This window comes from Podarcis tiliguerta (assembly GCF_965153285.1).
Source record: "Podarcis tiliguerta genome assembly, chromosome: 1".
Lineage (NCBI taxonomy): Eukaryota > Metazoa > Chordata > Lepidosauria > Squamata > Lacertidae > Podarcis > Podarcis tiliguerta.
In genome coordinates, this window is record NC_139534.1 from 49,659,951 (window position 1) to 49,682,376 (window position 22,426).

At 45.2% G+C, this 22,426-nt stretch overlaps 1 protein-coding gene across 2 annotated transcripts in view; it reads right to left on the reverse strand.

Moving 5' to 3' along the window:
* MARCHF4 (membrane associated ring-CH-type finger 4) overlaps positions 1-22,426 on the reverse strand; it is a 118,734-nt gene that overhangs the window by 19,917 nt on the left and 76,391 nt on the right. Inside the window, exon 2 of one of the 2 annotated variants that reach the window (XM_083431026.1) lies at positions 3,745-3,900. In XM_083431026.1, the coding sequence (XP_083287152.1) occupies positions 3,745-3,900 (156 nt within the window). Of the gene's footprint in view, positions 1-3,738; positions 3,901-22,426 lie in introns of both variants that reach the window. The other variant, XM_083431025.1, reaches the window with a different exon arrangement.

Consider the following 22,426-nt stretch of genomic DNA (forward strand, 5'->3'; position numbering starts at 1 on the left):
CTACATGCTTTTGGCAGCTTGCCCTGTGGCAGACATACCCCCTTCCCCATGCATGGCTGCATAACATCAAGGAGGGTCTTCTGCCTCACATGATTATAGCCAAGTGAGACCATTTCCCATAGTGGGATATGGGAAATCAATAAGAAACCCTTTATTTTACTGCTTTCTTCCTTTCTCTGTTTCTTCTATTCTTTATCCTTCCCTTCCTTCCCTTTTCTTTAAAGCTAATAGTTAGAACTGTTTATTATGCTGACTGGTTCTGGAGCACTCCGGATACTGAGCCACAAAGGGAACTGGAGGGGTCAGGGGGCAGAAAGTGAAGAGGGATTTGGATCGTTCTACAAAATTGGACTTGCGGCGTGGCACCTGCATATGTTGTTGTAAAGCTGATTAAAAAGCACAATAAAAACTATTAATAGAAAAGAAAAAGAGGCCGCTCTTCTTTGATCTCAGAGATTGTGTTGGGACTTAGCTGTGGGGTACCCTCTGAGGTATCTTCGGCTCAAGCCAGTAATGGAGTTATAGATCAAAATCAGTGCCATGACACGTTCCCAGGAAACAATGAGAAGCAGCTCCTTTCCTTGGTATAACATGCTCTCAAAGATGCATCCCTTTCAGGAGAGCATAACGTAGCACAGAGCGGCTCAGAGAGCTGGACTTAAACTGGGAAGGCTCAGCCACAAATCCTACTAGGGCCAATCTCCACTTTCTCAGCCTAAACCTACCTCACAAGGATGCTGTGAGGATGCAATGGAAGACTGTCCCAACATATACTGCCTTGAATTCTTGGGAGGGAGGGTGGCATAAAACAATAATTAATTGTGCTCTTCTGCCCAGTGTTTCCGACTACATTTGATTGTGTAATGGGGGGGGGGTTCTAATTTTCCTGGTCAAACCGCAGGTTTTCTGCATCACATGGTTACTACCCCTGCTCAAAAGAAACAGTGTAGCTTAAACTGGGGAGCGGAGGAAGCAGGGGGCACTGTTATGTACTGAGTTGAATAGGACCCAAAATGAAGCAGTCTGATTGGTCCTAGAACAATAGGATTCAGAATGCAGCAGTCTGATTGGTCCACAGGAGCCACCCAATCCAGCTCCTGGTGGGAGTGAATCCGCAACCTGATTGGCCTACAGGAGAATCCCGGAATTAGCCAATCACGTGGGGCCCATTGTGTAAATAATGTATATAAAGCAGACATTCTGGGGGAACTTCCATTCCTCCTGACCACTATGAACTGAATTAAGAGCATGAAATCCGCTCTCGACTCCGAGTATATTTCAGGCACGCAGGCCAGGCCAGCCCAGCCCTCAGTGTCCCCATGTGCTATGGGCACACCCACTCCAGCACCACCACCACTCTTGACTTTCCCAGAAGGTCTGAAGGGAGCCAAATGTACTCCTTCTGACATGTGACACTCCCTGATAAGGTGAGGAGGAGGAGGCTTGTAAAGACATTCAGCCCAAAGCATTTAGAAGTCCCCTTCAGACCTTCTGAGTAGTCAACAGAAGAGAGTCAGCAGTGGTGCACACAGGCCTCTTCTCCCTCACCAGTTTAAGCCCTCACACATTCTTTTGAATGCCTGAATAGGACTATTTGTTATAAATTGAATAGGGCAGTGCAAGAGACACACAGCTCCTCTGCCACTTGAATGATGGTTTTCAGTGAGCTACCTGCCAGCTGATTGGTGTGAAATCAAACACATACCAAGCCTGAAAAAACTCCAGCCATGTAGGATGCAGGTAAGATTTTAGTAATTTGTTCAAATACTTGGAATATTATTATAATATTTATAGCCCACCTTTCCGCCAAGGACCTCAAGGTGGCATACGTGGTTCTTCCTCTCCCCCATTTTCTCCTCACAACAACCCCATGAAGGAGGTTAAACTGAGAGGAAGTGACTGGCCCAAGGTCACCTGCTGAGCTTCATGGGCATTTGAACCCATGTCTCCTACACCTTAGTCCAACACTCCAACTGCGGCATATCACTTTGTTGTGACATGAACGAAACTGTGCCTCTCAGATTTATGAATGGTAATGGAATATCTATGTGGGTGCAGTATACTAACACACACACACACACTTGTTTTACCCTAAGTGGACGTGACCAGAATACATAGCATATTCTATTTGTTTTTTAATGTCAGAGTCTAGCATAAAACAAATATTCGGTAGCACCGGTAGGCTGCACTGATATTGTTTTGAGAACGCAGTAAAGAAATGAACTCATAAAAGGGAACCATTTCATCTTCATTTTCTTCCCTGCCAGCTCATTTGACAGTGTTGGGTACTGACTGCCATTGTGGTTAATTTGTATCTGGTCTTTATTTCTGAAGCTATGCTGTATTCAAATCAAGAGCAACCTGGTCTGTTTTTTTAATGATAGGAGCGAGATACTCCCCCCCCCCTCTTAAAGCACATACTAATTTTAAATCAGAGTGCTTGAAGTCTTACACCCAGGGAAGAAAAGCTGCTTTGCCCACAATCCAGTCATTTTGTTTCCACGTGTCCCTGAATTGTGCATAGTGTGCACTCATACTGTCTCACACTTCTCTGGGAATTGCAGGGGTGGTGGTGGTCTCCATCATTCCTTCCCAGTCCAGTCCCTGACACCTATACAGGGTTGCCTTCAGATGTCTTCTAAAAGTTGTTTATTTCCTTGACATCTGATGGGAGGGCGTTCCACAGGGCGGGTGCCACTACCAAGAAGGCCCTCTGCCTGGTTCCCCTCACTTCTTGCAGTGAGGTAACCAAGCCTGAACCCAGATTGGAATGGATCTAAATAACCTGCATCATCCAAGAATGCTTGCAGTTGCCCCAAGCTTCCCCAAGGAAGGGGTACCTGTGACTTGTCAGTAATTTTTCCAGTGCAATAGGTCCAGGGCTGGTTTCTTTACAAAAGGACTCTTTTAAATGCCTGTGTGCAGTTTCCGTTTTAATTCCTGTTTCAGCTAATTGTGTAAGAGCGATGCCTCCGCAGTGCTAAAGGGCTCTAATATCGAACCGACATGTTTTGGGACTTAGAGGGATGATGGCCTCTTAGGAACATTGAGTGGAATTCAGCTGGACCCTTGTGCTGGCGAAAGAGCTTCTGACCCAGCGGACGGCTGGACGCCACCTGCTTGGCTCAAGCAGCAAATGTTGCTATACATCAAAATAAGAATAGCCCAAGAATGGCAAGCCCAGGAAACCCATAATGCATTGTGACAGTAAGTGAAACATACATCCAGTGCCATCTCTCAAGCGAGCCCCTGGCAGTATTTAAGAAAAGGCTGTGCAAACTGTGCCAGCTGAAAATGAAAAAGGAAGATAGATCCTGGAGCTGGAGAAAAGGCAGCTGACATTATAATTCCGCCTGTGGGCTGTGCGGATGTTACTGAAGCCTCGTCTTAGCTTGATTCTGAGAATCTTCTGGACATAATAGGAGACTTTTTTGGTTTGATGACCAAGGCTGAACAAATAAAAAGATGAGTTGTTGTTGTTGTTGTAGTTGTGTGTGTGTGTGTGTGTGTGTGTGTGTTTAAAAATCTGATTATATTATTAAACATTCATAAACATCTTTGCAGAGGTTTCAAAATAATAAATAAAATGGGAAAGAGCAATTCTGTCATTCACTGTGCAAGGTATGATACAATGAATAACGCCACACACACACACACACACACACACACACGATGAGAGGAAAGCATTAAAAAAAGGCAAAACAATAGAAGAAAGGACTTTGAAATAATCTCTAGTACCTTTACCTGCAGGGGGTTCTTTGTGCTTATGGCAATGACGTGATACTTGTAATAACACAGCTCGCAGCTCCAGCATCCCCTCTCACTGATCCATTTGATCAGACAAGGCTGATGTGTACATTTCACTGACCCGTCGCACCGACACGGACTAAGCAACTCACCCTGGGAACAAAGAGAAAGAAAGAGAAATAGGATCAAAAGCTGGTTTTTGCTGCCCCCGTCCAAAGGCAGTGGAGCACAGGCAGGCCTGCGTGAACATGGAGATGCATTCCTTCCCACACCCCAAGGGTAGAAAACAGCCAACTGCTTCCTACTTGGTCCCACCTCAGATTTCCCCCTCTAACCACATGGAGATGAGGCCACCTCTTGGCACTAGGCATGTGGAGAGCTGAATATTTCTTCGCACACATGACTGAAACTGCCTTGGTCGCGCTGGTTGATGATCTCCGGCGGGCTAGGGACAAAGGTGAGAGCTGTTTCCTAGTTCTGCTGGATCTCTCAGTGGCCTTTGATACCATTGACCATAACATCCTTCTGGACCGTCTAAAGGGGCTGGGAGCTGGGGGCACTGTTATTTGGTGGTTCCACTCCTTTCTCCTGGGCCGTGTCCAGAAAGTGGTGTTGAGGGATGAGTGTTCAGACCCCTGGGCTCTCACTTGTGGGGTGCCTCAGGGTTCCGTCCTCTCCCCCATGCTTTTAAATATCTATATGAAGCCGCTGGGAGAGATCATCAGGGGGTTTGGGCTGGGTGTTCATCAGTATGCAGATGACACTCAGCTCTACCTCTCTTTGAAATCAGAACCAGTGAAGGCAGTGAATGTCCTGTGTGAGTGCCTGAAGGCAGTTGGAGGATGGATGGTGACTAACAGACTGAGGCTGAATCCTGACAAGACCGAAGTACTGTTTTTGGGGGACAGGGGGCAGTTTTTAATGTTTGATGTTTTATTGTGTTTTTAATATTCTGTTGGGAGCTACCCTGAGTGGCTGGGGAAACCCAGGCAGATGGGTGGGTTATAATAAATAAATTATTACCGTATATTATTATTATTATAAGATTGCTCAAGGGCTATTTTATTGTAGCATAGCTCTACACTACTGAATTCCAGCTTCTCCAGTTATTTTAAACACTTATACACTGCCTTACCCAATTTTCAGTCATTAGACTCTTCTATCAAAACCAACAAATAATAAAACAATTATTACTATTGAAGCCCAGCATGATTTTCCTCCAGCTATCCAAAGACCATTGCATATCAACAGATTTGTGGAGGTAGAGTGTAACCATCATAGCTAGTACCCATTGATAGCCTATGCCAGCGTGAATTTGTCTAAAACGCTTTTAAAGCAATCCATCCTTCTTGTAGGAGCGAATTCCACAATGGAATTCTTCTTTCTTTTGTGCACCATCCAACATTCAGCACAGTTCTAGCATTATGAGAGAGGGAGAAAAATACCTCCAGAGGACTGGGGCAACCACCAAGGGGTCTCTGCTTTGCATCATACAGTCAGCCTAAGTTTCTTACTAGATGAACCCTGGAGTGGAGCCCTGAAAGATAATCTTAACAGGCTGGTAGGCTCATACAGGCAGCTGCGCTTTCTGGGGTTGTGGCAAGTCTCTCCCCTATGTTCTCCGTAACGTCCTTCCTCCCAAGACTCCAACCTGATTGCTTGACTCTAAGTCAAATGCAGCACCTGCTCAGAAATCCAGCCAAAGCTGCTTGGCATTCAAGTTAGATCGTCAGCAAAAAACACTATTAATATTCATTGCATTGTTACAAGTTACAAACTGGTTTATAATGAGAAATAGTGAATCCTGCCATTCCTTGTCATGCAAACTCAGAAGCTCAGGGCCGAGTGGTTCTGACATCCGACAGTATATGTAGCAATTTGTGTTGCAAAAGAATCTGGGAATAAAGATAGCAGAGCCTTATCCACCTTGACACTCCTGACTACCCACCCCCACCCCCACCATCTGCACAGGTGGGGTAGTACCTATCCCACCATGGAGTTTAATTATGAAACTGGATTGGGAGGAAAAGGGCATAAACCAGGAGGAAACAGCAGCTGAAGAAGCCGTACTGCCAAAAAACAAAATCAATTTCTCATTGGCTGATACTTTTGGGTGGTTAGACTAAGGGTGGAATTGGTAGGAATTGAAATTTAAAATGGGATTACCTCTTCTGATACCTTCATGTGATATGGCCTTCTGTGCAATACAGATCCTTTTCATGCCACAAAGGTAAGACCAGGAGCTCTTGGTCAGATCAGAGAGAAACCCACGTTGTTATTCACGAAGTATGGGAGCATAGATGTCATCCCACCAGTGGCGTAGCGTGGGGGGTGCAGGGGGGGGGCCGGCCGCACCGGGCGCAACATCGGGGGGGGGGGGGGCGCAATTGCACTCGCAGCTCTCTGCCCCTACCTGGCTCACTCACTCTCTCTCACTGCAGTGCTGGCTGTGCAAATCCGATCCGAGCCGCCGGGTCGCCGCCCACTGTGGAGGGGAGGGTGCCAGGCGTGCGGTGCGGTGTGGAGAGAGAGCGAGGGACTATCTGGGGGAGGGACAGTGCAGCGGGGGGGTGTGTGTGCAAATTACTTGCCTTGCCCCGGGTGCTGACAACCCACGCTACGCCACTGCATCCCACAATGGAGAGCCTGTAGATGGTTGGACTAGGATCTTGGGAGACAAGGGTCCAGATCCCCACTCAGCTCACTGGGTGACCTGGAGCCAGTCACTTTCTCTCAGCCTAACCTACCTTACAGGGTTATTGTGAGGATAAAATGGTAGCGGTGAAAAATAGATGTAATAAAAAATCATTTTGCGGGGTGTGTGTGTGTGTGGTGGTTTCAGACAGTATTAATAGGGAGCTTGGACTGCCCTGTGTCAGCTTCCTTCCTCAGTGATGAATCCATTCTGCTAGGGTATTACATAATAACTGCAGTCTCCACTAGGCAAGCTATTCAATAATAGTCATCTGTATGTATAACACCAACTGGTAGCAGCATGTGTTCCAACAAAAATACTAAATGTAGTCCGGGGGAGCACAATGTATTAGTGTATATGGAATTATATGTGCACAAGTGGCAACTTGGTTGTTTGGGTATTCTCCACTATTCCGTTAAGGGGTGTGAAAATGTGATAACTTGGAAAATCAGCAGGCCTTGTAAGTCTCTCTTGTATTTAACAACATTTTATGTTCTGCTTGAGTGCAAGCTTTTAAGTGGCTTACAATAAAACTCTCGATAAAATACAACAAACAGCCAAGAGATCATCACCCATTTTAAAGCACTGAGTAGTTGATCATTTTAAAGAGCCACTCCTGAACATGTGGGTGTCCGACTCCCAAGTGAAATATTACCGTAACTCTCCTTGCAGGAATTATCGAGTTCCTGGGTCTAATTCCCACCTCGCACGCACCCTGTCTTCAGTAATTCCTAACACTTTCCCTGCTTTATTCCCAACTTCTCAGTAAGACTGCCACGTTCTTATTTAGTATAAGTTACTCACTTTGCAGGCCCCAAACAAGAGGCTGCTTATTGATGAACAGGGAAAGGAAAATCAAAGCAACCACAAGAACAAGCTACCAAGTGGGGTCTTAGCTCCAACCGCGAATAGCTAGAGGCAATGCTTCACTCTATCATCAGCCATTACAGAGACTCAGCCCTCGGGGCCTCCTACGGCAAGGATCATGACCCTGCTGCCTTCCAGACGTTGCTGGAGCCATCATCCCTCACCATTGGCCATACTGGCTGGGGCTGATGGGAGGGCCTCAGGTCTTCCACCCTTGTCCTATGGCAGCTCACCCACTTGCTTGAACCTTGGGCCCAGGGGTCAAATGCAGCTCTCTGGTCCTCTCTCTGTGTCCTTCAGAGCTCTCCCCAAGCCACACCCCTCCACGGCCCCACTCCAGACCACCTCACATGCCTTTGCCTGGCTGGAAGATGCCATTGAAATGTGACCAAGGCTCTTGCTTGCTTGGAAAAAGGATGAAGAGATGTGTGTGCAGGGGTGTGTATGTGTCGCAACCTCTGACTTTTGCATGGCCAAAACGTAGACTGTTGTACATAGGTAAGAGTCACATACCTTGTTCCACCCACCTTTTGCCTCTGGCTCTTTCCATGTGGCCCCAGGAAGGCTGTCCTTGAGGGAATGCAGTACCCAGGATGTAAAAGGTCCCCCATACCTGTCTTATGGTATCTTCAAAGCTAATACATGTTATTGCCGCATGCAGCTTTTGTGGGCTAGGGCCCACTCCCACTTTGCCGCCAGCACAGTGAGGTCACGTGGGACACCCATTTTATCAAAGGTGGGCACAAAGGGAAAAAGGGGAAAGTTTATACAGTGTTGCTGGGTTGTTGTTTTTTTAATTTACTTGGAGTTCATACCCAAAGAGTGTTGGGTGATGGACAAGAGGATATGGTGGATGCATGACTCTTAATGGTGTGTGTGTGTGTGTGTGTGTGTGTGTGCAGTGCCTTTTTTTCCTAGAAAAAGAGGTGCCAGCACTCCATGAACATCTCCCCTTGTTCTCTTAGAATGCCAATGGTGCCCCCCTGAGAGGCGCCAGAACTGAGTTCCGGTGAGCACCAGCTGGAAAAAAAAAAAGCCCTACGTGTGTGATACGCCAAGAATGAAATGTAAAAAGTGGCGCTAATGGTCTCTTTAGTGTATGTAACTCCACATTCAATTGATAAAGAATTGGAAACGTTAAAGTGGAAAATAATCACTAGGCATTTCCTGCATTAAAAACATAATTATATGGGATTTAACAAGACTCGCATTGCTACTCTGCTGCTGGTAAATGCCAGTAACCGTGTATTAGTAATTTGTCATCACGGAAGACACTTAGCCCTAGCTGCCCTTCTGTTAAACTTCTTTAAGTGGTCCCACAGTGGAGAGCGAATGGCTGAGACTGCCAGGAGACCCAGGACATCAGGCTATCTCTCACTTAGCCGCAAATATTTCATGATCTATAAGCAAGCCGTTTGCAAACATCAGTTTTTCTTCCCGGTGGCCTCATGTGGTTTAAGTCCCATGAAATAAATAGTAAGCTCCTGAGATTTCGGGATTGTGCCTGTCACCAAATGGCATTGAGAAACCAAAAGGCAGTTTATGCTGCTGAAATGTGATCCTTCCAGGGAGGGGTGAAGACAGATTTTGCATCATATAATTTAGTTTCAGATTTATAGGTATTTCTCCCCATGCCATCTAGAGAAATACGGATGTCATGATCTAAGATTGGGTGTTATCATTTAATATGTTTAGGTTTCAAATGCCAAGCCTTTAGTTGGATATATTATGAAATTTTCATTATTGTTCATCTGTTTTCGTGGTTCTATAATAATTTGAGAACTAATAAAAATAAACTAAAAGGAAAAAAGAATGGATTTTTAGAAGGAAGTAATCACTTTTTGTATCTGCTGGGATTTGCAAGTGCTGGAATCTTGCAGCACAGAGAATCTTGCAGCTGAGGACCAGGTTACCTGAAAGATCATCCCACCCCTTATATAACCAGTTGATCATTGGGCATTGCAGGTAAGGGCCTCCTGCAGATACCATCTTATTTGGACGTCCATTCAACACATGCAAGAATCGGGCATTTTGTGATGTAGCATTGACTCTCTGAATTTCCTCCCTTGAATATTAGACAAGCATAATCTCTGTTGTCTTGTTGGCACCTAGTAAATACCTTCCTCTTTCAACAAGCCATTGAAGCTGAGATCTTTCCCAGTCTGCATCCGTATTCAAATTGCTTTTGAAATGTTTTTTAGCATTTTATCTTTTGTGGTTGGTCACTCTGGGATCTTTTGGGAGGAAAGGTTTAGTAAAAAATAAATTTTAAAAAATCAAACTTTCTCTCTAATTTTGCCATAGGTGACAGAAGAGTAGATGTTGACCCCTCATGTGATGCAATAAAAGCATGATGGAAACAGTGCTCTAAATAAAACTCCAGGAGGAATTACAACTCTGCATTAAGACCATCAATAATTTTCTAATTTTCAAAGATATTTTTAATTTTGCTTTTTATAATGTCATCTGAATAGGTTTGGGGGGTTGTTTGTTTGTTTTAAAATCATGAACACAGTCCAATGAACTTTTAAGTTCCAAGTTAAGATCTTGTTCAAGTCAATTGATCTTAAAAAGTGCTGACATTTGGCTGGCTGCACTGTGTTGATGGTAGTTTTTCTGTTAATGTGTCATATGGTTTTTGCCATTTGTTTTTTGCAAACTTGTGAAAAGTGTGACTTAACATTTGGAAATGAATGTCTATTGCCAAGAATCAGAAATTAGCAGCAAAAAACTCAAGGCTTGTGTGAGACACTAGATAACCTTAGTTGTAAATTTTGACTTTTATATCTGCGGATGTGAGAAGGATTCATTAATTAATCCAATTTATGAGCCTGTGGCTAAATTTAGAGTGCAACCCTATCCCATGTCTATTCAGAAGTGCATCCCATTGAGTTCAAAGGGGTTTACTCCCCAGGAAGCAGATACAGGCTTCCACCCTGCTGAGAAGTTGCCAAGAGAGAGAGAACTTAAATTAATGGAAAGGAAACTCGGGGAAATTGAACTCAAAAATCCAATATTCTTAAGGGAGAAAGCACTCTTTAAGACAAAGATAGGGCTGTGTTGGTTGGCTGGCATCTGTCTGTCTTGAGAGAGGTGAAGTCAAATGACCTGGGCAGTGTGCATGTAGGTCCTCAGCTGCCCAGACAACAAGACTCCCCTCTTGGCCTTGCTGATGTGGTCCAAAGGAAAGCAGAGCAATACATTTGGCACCAGCTTGGCTGCAGGAGTTGCTGGAAGGAGGGATACAAGGCGCCATTCAATTGGCTTAGGGACTCCACTCCAGATTTGTGCAGGGTTTATTCTTTAGGCTTTTCTTCTCCCAAAGATAACCTGAAAGGCAGGAGAGGTTTAGGATTGGAGTCTTCCTTCTCTTAGATGGGTTACCAGGTTGATGAGCCCCATCTGCCCTTTACAGCACATGTAGAAGCCACCTTCTTGACCATTGGACCACTATTGGTCTTGCCTTCTCAATCTGCCAGAGCCTGTCTTCATATCCAGGGTAAATCCTTAACTCACCAGGGGTTTGAGACCCATCAGCTTCTCCTACCTGGTTCCACTGGGCAATCAAAGCAGTGCCTAGAGTGTGGCCACTATCACATACTGACAGCTTCTTGGAACCACAGGTGAGAGCTGAATGCAGGGTGGAGACCAAAGGTGGACAAACTACCCCAGAAGGAGCATGACATGTTCCCCATGTACTACCCCTCCCCTAACACCCCAAGAGCTGTGTACCCCAAGAGCTGTGTACACCATAGAGCACATAGCCTCACCCAAAGAATTTTTAGAACTATTGTTTCCCTTTCAGAGAGCTACAGTTCCCAGCACCTGTAGCAAACTGCAGTCCTTGGGGAGAGTCAAATGCTTTACATGTATGATGTGTACACAATCAGGGCACTGTAGAGTGACACAGCCAGGCATCATTGCCCAGTCCTTCACTGACTGTCAGAGAATGGTGACTGAATTTAATCCATGAGATGTTGATATGAGGCATTTCACACCGTGGCTTTGTGAACAAGAAGAGGAGGCAATAAAATGTACTCAGAGTCATATGAAGAAGCTGCTCGACTTGCCACACAACCCTTTTGCGGAACCATTCTGACACAAAACTACAAGTCACGTGTTAGTACATTTGGCCATAGCGCCTGAGGTCTACAAGTCTACAACTTGGGTACCTGCTTGTTTAGCTCTGAGAGTAAACCAGGATCAACATCCTGAGCAAAGAAGGAGGGGATCTTGTGGTAGTAAGCTTCTGGAAGCCCCAGATGTTGTTGGACTCCAACTCCCTGCCCATGGGCCATGCTGGCAGGGGCTGATGGGAGTTTGAGTCCAGGAATATCTGAAGGGCCAAAGGTTTCCCCATTCTATAGCTCCCACATCACACTGTATGATTCCCTGTTACCTGACCTGCATTCCTCCTTTTTGCTGGGCAGTAGCAATGTAAGGCTTTGTTAGTGAGGTGCTGTGGGTAAAACCTCAGTGCCTAGGACTTGCTGATCGCAAGGTTGGCAGTTCGAATCCCCGCGACGGGGTGAGCTCCTGTCGTTCGGTCCCAGCTCCTGCCCACCTAGCAGTTTGAAAGCACCCCTAAGTGCAAGTAGATAAATAGGTACCGCTTTATAGCGGGAAGGTAAACACGTTTCCGTGTGTGGCACTGGTGCTGGCTCGCCAGTGCAGCTTCGTCACGCTGGCCACGTGACCCGGAAGTGTCTTCGGACGGCGCCGGCTCCTGGCCTCTTGAGTGAGATGAGCGCGCAACCCTAGAGTCGGACACGACTGGCCTGTACGGGCAGGGGTACCTTTGCCTTAAAGCCATCAAAATGTTTCCTGACAAGCTTCTGTTTGAAACTATATTTTGTTAGATTTATGAGTTATATAAAAAAAGTTTACTGTAACAAAGACTTTACACCAGGTGTGGGGAATTTTGGCCTTCCAGATGTTGCTGACACATATTTTATTTGTGCCTGCAAATGTTTCAGGGTGTTCCCAGGTTCTTTTGAAGCACAATCACTGTTGGAACACGCCTGGGGGCACACGTAGCCTCCAGAATGAGACAGACCTCTCTGGGTGTCTTCCTGATGAAGCACAGCCCGGGACGTTCACAAATCAGTCCTGGTGTGCACCAGCAACACATATCAAAAGACATGTGCGGAAACGATAGTGGAACGTGAGTATGTGCATTCTAAGTGATTAAGCAATATACAGTGGTACCTCGAGTTAAAAACTTAATTTGTTCCGGAGGTCCGTTCTTAACCTGAAACTGTTCTTAACCTGAGGTACCACTTTAGATAATGGGCCCTCCCGCTGCCGCGCCACCGCTGCCACGCGATTTCTGTTCTCATCCTGAAGCAAAGTTCTTAACTTGAGGTACTATTTCTGGGTTAGCGGAGTCTGTAACCTGAAGCATCTGTAACCTGAAGTGTCTGTAACCTGAGGTACCACTGTATACAGGATAAGGCAATCATGGCGTCCTCTCACTTCTTCTCCAAGAGAGAGAGAGAAAAAGAAAAGTACAAAGGTACGGCTGGGGGAGACTTTTGTGGGGGACTCTGCCAATCAGTGCGGACAATATTGAACTAGATGGACCAATGGCCTGACAATACAAAACAGCATCTCATTTGACCATCTTGTCAGCAGAGGATGCAAGATCCTCAGTCAAAAATTTCACTGCAGATGTGCGGCAGCCACATACTCTTTCCTCATCCCATCCCAAGACTTAAAGGCCTTATGGCAAGGCCAAGATCACATGGGTATCCCAAAATCTTGGATTAGGATTGTAATTTGTGTAGGCATTAGCTACATTTCCTCCAAAACAGAGATGTTCAGTTACCCTGTTCATTTTGCTGGGCATATATAATCTACAGGATAGATTACAAATCATTTAGAGCCAGTTTGAATTTGGTGACTCACTGTACTTCCCTGGTAAACATCAAGTGGGCCATTTTCAAAGTCCATTACGGGAGAAGAACATTTGCATTTGGTTTGCAAATGTCAAAAGTCCAATTTATTTCACTTCTCAGAAGAACATTTGTTATGAAAGATTTGTAAATCTGTACAATAGAGGGGATGAATTACAGGAGACATTAAAAAGCATCTGACTCCCTTGTCCATCCAAACAGTGTAGCTGTAATGGATAATAGTAGGTTAAATGACAGTTGTCAAGGAGCACTTGGCTGTGAGAAATTACATGGGTAATATCACCTGGATGCAGCTGTCACTTTTGTCAGCTATTGCTAACATGAGTAAGTGACAGTCCCTGAGCTTTGCTGGTGAGATAATGCCATGACTTCTTCATTATAGGTCCCTGCAGCAATGATTATTTCCTCTTCCTTACAATAAATTAAGTTTTTATCCTTTGTGCGTGTATGTAAGATTCCATCCAGACAATAGACTTCTATTTGTTTCTCTACATAATTAACACCATCTACTATACATTTCAAAAAGTAGTCTGTCCATTTGTTCTCTATAGATGCCTCTTGAGATATCACCATCAAATATGGCATGGGAGCAACAGTCTTCCTCAATGTTTGGATGCTGGCTGCCATTTTTAATCAAGGTGGTGGACCAAAACATAGAACTGTAGAGTTGGAAGGGACCACGAGGGTCATCTAGTCCAACCCTCTGCAATGCAGGAATCTTTTGCCCAATGTGAGGCTCAAACCCATGACCCTGAGATTAAGAGTCTCATGCTCTACATGACTTGGGTGTGACTCTACCCATTGTTTGGACAGGTGTGGTGGCCACCTCCCAAAGTATTGTCACCACATTTGGCACAATGGTTCCCAAGGTGGGGGTGGGGGAGTCTCTGTCAATGTTTGGACACCAAGTGTAATTTTGATTCAAGGTGGCAGACTGAAAATGACTTTGGCGTGACTTCACCTGTTTTTGGCACAACTTTGGGCTGTTACTAACTGTCCTGGTTTCGTATGGGACGCTAAAATAAATAATAAACAGATAAAATAGTCCCGATTTAATTTTCTTTTTTAGGAAACAGGAGAAAAGATTCCCTAATACATTTTTTAAAAAATACAACAGGAGAACAGATTCACTAACTGATATCATCTGAATATAATTTAGATGATAGTTCTTTTTAAGGCAGGATTTGGTCTCTCTCTCTCTCTCTCTCTCTCTCTCTCTCTCTGTGTGTGTGTGTGTGTGTGTGTATGTATGCCTTATTATCTCTAATCCTGCAAGGCTTTCAGTTGTTCCATTCTAATCAATGCATATTTTAAAAGTTCAAAGTCAAAAGTTAATGCTTTCCACATGCGAGTGCCTTATAATACGGTTCTTATCAGTGATGCCGTCATAATTTCAGCAAATTGAACTTTGCAGTTACTCGTGCGGGAAGCTGTTAGCGGAGAAAGACACTTGCTAATGGGCATCTTGGAAAACGTTGTGCTGGCAGTTTGCTGAAAGGACCAGCCAGAGAGAATTGGTAGAAAGGGATACTTCTTAGAGCCCTGTGATTGCCAGCTCCCCTTTCACAAAGCACCAAATGAAACACATCAACGTTCCCCCCAACCACCCTGCTCTTTCTTCCTTTCTCTCGTTCTTTCTTTCTTGGAAAGCTGGAAAACCTTTGGGGAAGACAGTGCAAGTGTCGTGCTGGGATTTGCAGCGCGAGCCCGTTCTATATTCTCTCATGCTTGGCTTATGTTCTCACTTTCATAATGAACAATCAAAGCCGGCACAGGCGCTGGTGGGGCGCGAGCTGCTTCGATGGCCCCATCCAAAATTTACAGCTATGACATGAGGCCTGCAATTTGCCGGCACCGTCAAACTTCTTTGAAAACAGCAGGGCTTCTGCCAATATGTCCTGAGCGAGAGAAGGGATTTTTCTTTTTTCTTTGCTATGCAGGGTGAAAGAGTATAGCAGATTTAGAGCTGTGTGTGTGTTTGTGTGTGTGTGTGTGTGTGTGTGTGTGTGTGTGATGGTGGGGTGGCTTGGGTGGCACCGAGCCATGAGGTTCTTTGGCTACCTGGTTGCCATAGCAACAGCAAGCGCATGCAGATCAGTCATACAGGACAGGAGCTCCTTTGGCCCATGAATAACAACGTAAATAAATGAAGCGCTAAAAGAACAACAGCTCCGTTCAAGGAGGAGAAAGGCAGCCCTAGTGCAAGACTCTGTGAGGCCCTGCCAAGGAGGTTGAAATGTACAGGGAAAGGACAATAACAACAAAGGAGCAAATGGGTAGAGGCAGCTGACTTTGTGCGGCAAATAATTTATCAGTTTCTTTTGCATCGCAGGTGAGGAACCTCAGGCCCAGGGAGCAAATATTGCCCTCCCAACCTCTCTAGCTGGCCCTCAGTACTAGGCCAGATCCCTCTTCCCAGCCTGCTCACTCACTGGTCCTACTTCCCACCCCACTCCAAGTGTTTTTGCCTGCCTGGAATTTGTCCTTGAACTCTGTTAATTTGCCTTGCTTGTCTGGTTGGAGGATCACAGAACCATAGAATCGTAAAGTTGGAAGGGACCACGAGGGCCAACCAGTCCAAGCCCCTGCAATGCAGGAATCTTTTGCCCAACATAGGGGTCAAACCCACGACCCTGAGATTAAGAGTCTTATGCTCTACTGACTGAGCTATTTCTATGTACTGTATCTTGATAGTGAAGGGTGTGTGAGTGTGCTGTGCAACAGTAGAATTCACCTGCTTTCCCACTTTTGCCTTGGAAGGTTTGCATGCGCAGCAGGGAATGCAGTCATCTGGCTGAAAAACAGCCCCCCACCCTTGCTTTATGTCCACAGTACCCTGCAGGCAGTACTTGAGTAACAGTGGACCGTGCCTCTTAAAAGTCCAGCATGTTTGGTGAAGAAGGAAGTCAGGGTGCCCTAATAGAAATAAGTTGGTGTCTCTTTATGCCACTTGAAGGCCTTTAAGTCGCTTCTTGCGATCATAAGGGATTGTGATGATGGCACAGAAGGTGGAATTACCAGGAGCCCCTCTGAGTGTATCAGTTTTGCTGGTCTGAGCTGACACCCAGGCTAAAGCTTAGGATCAGGAGTTTGGCTAGGAGCCAGAGTGGGTTGTGGTCCAGAGGAGGAGTAACAAGAAGAGGAAGAAAGAGAGACTCTTTGCTGAACTGGCGGCCGATATGCATTGGCCTGTGAGCTCTGGGCATACTGAGATGCCAGCAGTGTAATGCGAGAGACCCTGGCAAACGGCCAGTGTATGATTTTGACCTTTTATATGATTCTCGTGGAAATGTGCCTGGAAATCCTTCGCCAAGCAGCAGGAATTGAGATAGAAATGCAACGCTTCTTTCTTCATAGGGCCTCCCCAGATTTCCTTTTAATTGTGCGTTCATAATGATTTGTTCTTAGGAAGGTGTTGGGGGTGATAATACCTTATCCCGTTTTGGGGCAGACATACCGCTTCATTTCTAATCGGTGGGTGTCCAGGAGCTTGCTGCTGAAATCCTATACCTTTTCACCCCACAGTTAATCTGTGGTGTGTGGTTTCCCCAAACCCACCCTTTTTGTAGTCCAGTGGTGCCCCTCCGGACAGCAATAATGTAGTAACATTGGGGGAGCCCCAATAGAACGATGCGTGGAACGTTCAGTATAAATGCACTGCTAATACACAATAAGCTGTCTTTGAGCTGCGCCTCTTGCTCGTCTGGATGAAGAAGTGTGTAGAAACCTCCAGCTTTTGTGTGGCTGGCGTGTAACATTGTTCTGTACACTTCTGCCTTCGGGAGGGGCAGTGAGAGATGGGAATATAGGTGAGATGGATTTAGGTTTGATGAGGCCCTAAGCTACTGAAGGTAATGGGGCCCTTTATATGTCCAGCTGTCCTTTGTCAACAACAAATTGTCGCTGTTTTTTGTGTTGAATATATGCTATATGCTAATTTATGGACCTAATAGATATCTAAAGCCATTTACACATAACAAATAGGAGCCTACACAACACAAAACACTGTTGCAGTATGTAGGTTTTATTTTATTTGTTTTTTATCTTATATTTTGGAAATGTACATCCAGGTGTGTGTTTTTTTTTGGTGGTCCCCAAGACAGTGGCACCCTTGTTTAGCTTTTATGTAAATCCGGCACTGAGGTGAGGATATTGATTTGATAGGGTGAACTTCCCCATGTACACTTGATAGGTTTTACTTAGGCAACCTATCTATATTTTTAAGGTTGACCTAAGTTGGCTTGGATCCAAGATAACAACTGGGAGAAGAAAGGATGGCACAGCCCATTGGTACAGCTCTTCATATGGGGGGGGGGGAAATCCTCATAACTTTGCAGGGCCAGCGTGACATGTTATTTTTTGCTTTTTGTGAAGTGTCTATGGTGCAAGCATGGAGAGATGCAAAGTCTCTTAAGACTTTGATAACCTCTCTGGCTCTTGCTGGGGAGCAATTAAGTAAGTGTGAGAAGAAAGTATCTGATCCACTGCCATCAATGGCATGGTGTAATTGCTACATAAAATAATTAGAGGGCTTTGTTTATATTGTTGCCTCAGTGCTGCTCGAAAACTAACCCTTAAGAGTTGCCCCATGCCTTTTCCCTTATTCAGATTTCAGCACCCTGAACAAATGTTTCCCATAATACACTGTTACAGATCTGCAGTAACAGAGTTTGGGAGTGCAAGGGCACCCATAAACTGCTATAAGACGCGACACACACAGACACACCATTTGAATGGCAATTCCCATCAACTTGGTGGGGGGCTGGCCCCCACATATATTTTATTGTGGGGGCCAAAGGGAACTTGGCCCCTAGGAGCTGGCCCCTATATCACAAATAAGAAGGTGCAACATGTATAATCATTCCCCACGTCTGTGATTATGTCACAACCCTGTACTGTTGGGAAACCATAAAGGAACAGATCTCTGGGTTGAAAGTATTTTGGTGTAGCAGTGGAAGAAACACCAGTCAATCTGTGATGCAATTTATGCACAAAGAAAGCTCACAAGTCCTGACAATCAAGGATAGAAATCTTCAGTAGAAACTAAAATAGTAGAATATGGGCCGTCAGCTCTGCAGAGCCATTTGGCAGAAGATCACACAGGCCATTTACTTGCATCCATTTGGTTTCGAGCATATTATTACATGCTGCCTGCTTCCAAGCAGCAAAAAATTCCAGGGGCAGTGCCACAGAAATCATTTTCCTTTGGTTGAGAGAGCACTGGGAGATTTATGGCTTCTTTGTAATATTTGATTTATTTACAAATATGCAAGCAGAGTATATAAAAGCATGAGGGGAGCATAGTAACAGCTCATCAAGGTAAACAGCTAAGCAGACAGGTGAATTGAGCACCTGTGCAAGGAGAAGCTAAGTACTACCCATTTATTTAAATTATTAATTATCGGCTGAAGCTGAAGCAAAGGCACAGCAAGGGCATCGCATGCCAGGAACCAAATCCCAGAGGGGTAATCCTGTGGAAACTTAGTTTTTCCCTCCCTCAGCTTTGCTCTAGCTGTGACGCCTTGAGAGCCACATTAAACTTCAACCTATACTAGACCCAGTTTTGGAAACAAAATACAAACCAATCTACACTGGCACTACTCAGAAGTCAGCTTATAAACAAAGAGCAGAGGTCTAGCTTTCAGCTCAAGCTCAGTGCAAGCTTTTCAATAAAAATCACCATTCTGAGAAGATTCATTTGGACTCTCTCGGAAGCTGGTGGACTCTCCTTCACTGGAGGTTTTAAGCAGAGGGTTGGGTGGCCAGTTGGCATGGATGCTTTAATGGAGATTCCTGCATTGCGGGGTGTTGAACTCGATGACCCTTGGGGTGCCTTCCAACTCTAATAGTCTACGATTAAATACCTACTTAAATTTCCACTCAGTGGCGCAGCTGATTCAGTCACACCCTATTTTCAAAGGAAGACCATTTCATTTAATCAACTGCAGATAGCCAGGTGTATAAAAGCAAGCCTGTTTTCCTCTTCTGTTTTTACTGCAAATATAACAAAAATGTGTTTTTTATATATATAACATAAAAGCAAGCTCCTAAAGGAGCCTAGCTCTATAGCATGAGGAGAGCCCCAGCTGATGGAGCCCCAAGATAAAGCCGAAAGCAGAGTAAGGCACCTGTGTGAAGGAGCAGCAGGATGAAGGAGCCAGCTCAGTGGACCCTCTGCTGCTTTTGATCTTGCAAACTGGAAACTGCTCAGAAGTTTCTTTTTATATTAAAAGGTATAAAGATTTGATAGATACAGTGGTACCTCGGGTTAAGTACTTAATTCGTTCCGGAGGTCTGTACTTAACCTGAAATTGTTTTTAACCTGAGAAACCACTTTAGCTAATGGGGCCTCCTGCTGCCGCCATGCTGCCAGAGCACGATTTCTGTTCTCATCCTGAAGCAAAGTTCTTAACCTGAAGCACTATTTCTGGGTTAGCGGAGTCTGTAACCTGAAGCGTATGTAACCTGAAGCATATGTAACCCGAGGTACCACTGTAAATAAATGCACTTTCCTAATATCCCCCCTCCCTAATAATAATAATAATAATAATAATAATAATAATCAGTTATGAAGGAAGAAAATGAGCTGGGGTGTGGGGGCTTTCCAAAGCATGGCATAGGTAAAGGTAAAGGTACCCCTGCCCGTACGGGCCAGTCTTGACAGACTCTAGGGTTGTGCGCCCATCTCACTCAAAGAGGCCATGGGCCAGCGCTGTCCGAAGACACTTCCGGGTCACGTGGCCAGCGTGACATCAATGCTCTGGCAAGCCAGAGCCGCACACGGAAACGCCGTTTACCTTCCCGCTAGTAAGCGGTCCCTATTTATCTACTTGCACCCAGGGGTGCTTTCGAACTGCTAGGTTGGCAGGCGCTGGGACCGAACAGCGGGAGCGCACCCCGCCGCGGGGATTCGAACCGCCGACCTTTCGATTGGCAAGCCCTAGGCACTGAGGCTTTAACCCACAGCGCCACCCGCGTCCCTTTAAAGCATGGCATAGAGTATCCTGTAATCTTATTGGACAGCAGCTGTGGGTTGGTGCCCACTTACAGCGATCTCCTGGCTCTTGAGGAACAAATTTGTTCGCTTGAGGCAAAGGTAGCTGACCCAGAAAAGCTGAGAGACGCAGAGAGGTTTATGGGTAAATAGGCAAATGGACTATAAAGTGGCACATGCAGTTCAGTGTAGGTAAGTGTACAGAAAATTGACTTCCTGTGTACCGATGGTGTCTAACTTGGCTGTAACTTCCCTGGAAAGGGATCTTGGGGTCATGGTGGATAGCTCAGCCAAAAAAAGATCAACACTGTGTGTGGATGTCATGAAAGGTAAATTCTATACTAAGGATCATTAGGGAAGGGACCGCAAATAAAACTCTCAGTATCGCAGTTCCTGTGTACAAACCTATAGTGTGACTGCATCTGGAATCCCATGTGCTGCACCTTGGCAAGATATTGTACTGCTGGAAAAGGTGCAGGAAAAGGTCATAGGAGTAGAGCAAAGGTTACAGCATTTAAGAGTTTGTTCTTTTAGAATTTTTTTATTTTAAAAGACAAGTCGGGGGGCATAACAGATGTGTATACAAATCTACATGGTGTTGAGAAACTGCATAGAGAGAGGTTTTCCTGCCTCTTTTATAATAATAGAACGTGAGGCTACACAATGAAGTTGAATAGGAGGAGATTCAGGACAGACAAAATGAAGCTATACTTCTTTATATATATATATTTGTTACTTTGGAATCTGCTACCACAAAATGTAGTGACGACCACCAACTTTAAAAGGGGATGGCTTTAAAGGGGGATTATACATATTCATGTGGGTGGCACTGTGGGTTAAACCACAGAGCCTAGGACTTGCCGATCAGAAGGTTGGCGGTTTGAATCCCCACGACGGGGTGAGCTCCCGTTGCTCGATCCCTGCTCCTGCCAACCTAGCAGTTCAAAAGCACATCAAAAAGTGCAAGTAGATAAATAGGTACCGCTCCGGTGGGAAGGTAAACAGCATTTCCGTGCACTGCTCTGGTTTGCCAGAAGTGGCTTAGTCATGCTGGCCACATGACCCGGAAGCTGTACGCCGGCTCCCTCGGCCAATAAAGCAAGATGAGAGCCGCAACCCCAGAGTCGGCCACGACTGGACCTAATGGTCAGGGGTCCCTTTACCTTTATACATATTCATAGAGTTTAACATTAAGCCTTAAGGCTATCAATGGCTACTTACCATGATGGCTAGTAACATTACCTGCAGGATTGGAAGCACCATGCCTCTGAGTGCTAGTTCCTATGGAACAACAGTGGGAGAGTGCTATTCAACTCATTTGGTCTGGGCTTCTTGGAGGCATCTGGTTGGCCACTATAGGAAACAGGATGTTGAACTAGATAGCTCTTTAGTCTCACCCAGTGGAGCTCACATTATATTCTACTAGCAGCCTCATATCTGGCCTTGATTGGGAATTCTAAAAAACCAAAAAAATCAATTCTGTTTTTAAAGGTTCAGCCCGCCATCTGGATTCAATGTGGTGTTCTATTCTATCCAAACATAGATGAAAACCTGCTCCTTGATCTCAGGAACCATCCTGCAAAATTTGGTTATGATATATTCAGAGGTGTCCAAATGCACAGCAAACAAGTAGCTTTCCAAAATATATAACAGACTGAAAACAAAGAAGCTTTCATGCAGCAAATCTCAGAGAGTATCGCTGAACCCCGAGGTACTTTACTTCCAGCCAACTGACACCCCTCCCCCCACAAATACTCTCTACAAACTCAAAATTGTGAATGGGCTCTGTTTTTTTGTCCCTTTCATTTCCTGAAAGGCCTGATTATGGATATCACATTCCAATATTTGCAGAGAGATTTCTAGCCATCAGGAGGCCATTTCCTATCATTAGCTCCCACTAAAGAAAGGTTGTGCTATCATCGTGGAATACTGGCCAACCATCAGTCACACAAAGGATGGTAAGGCAGCATTCATACCAATATTAGTGGGTGCCATGCTTTAAACTTTGCGGAAATACCTTGAGGATTAAAGCTAGCTTGAATCTGAGTGAAGTTGACCCTGCCTCCTGCAGTTTTGGCAGCTGAATTCCAACTCGAGGTACTGGCATCGAATATTCATGTTGCACCTGTCCCTACATCTCTGCAGGAGGCAGGTCTCAGAAGCCGAAATGATATTCTTAGATCTTTCACACCCTCTACCACTGCTCCT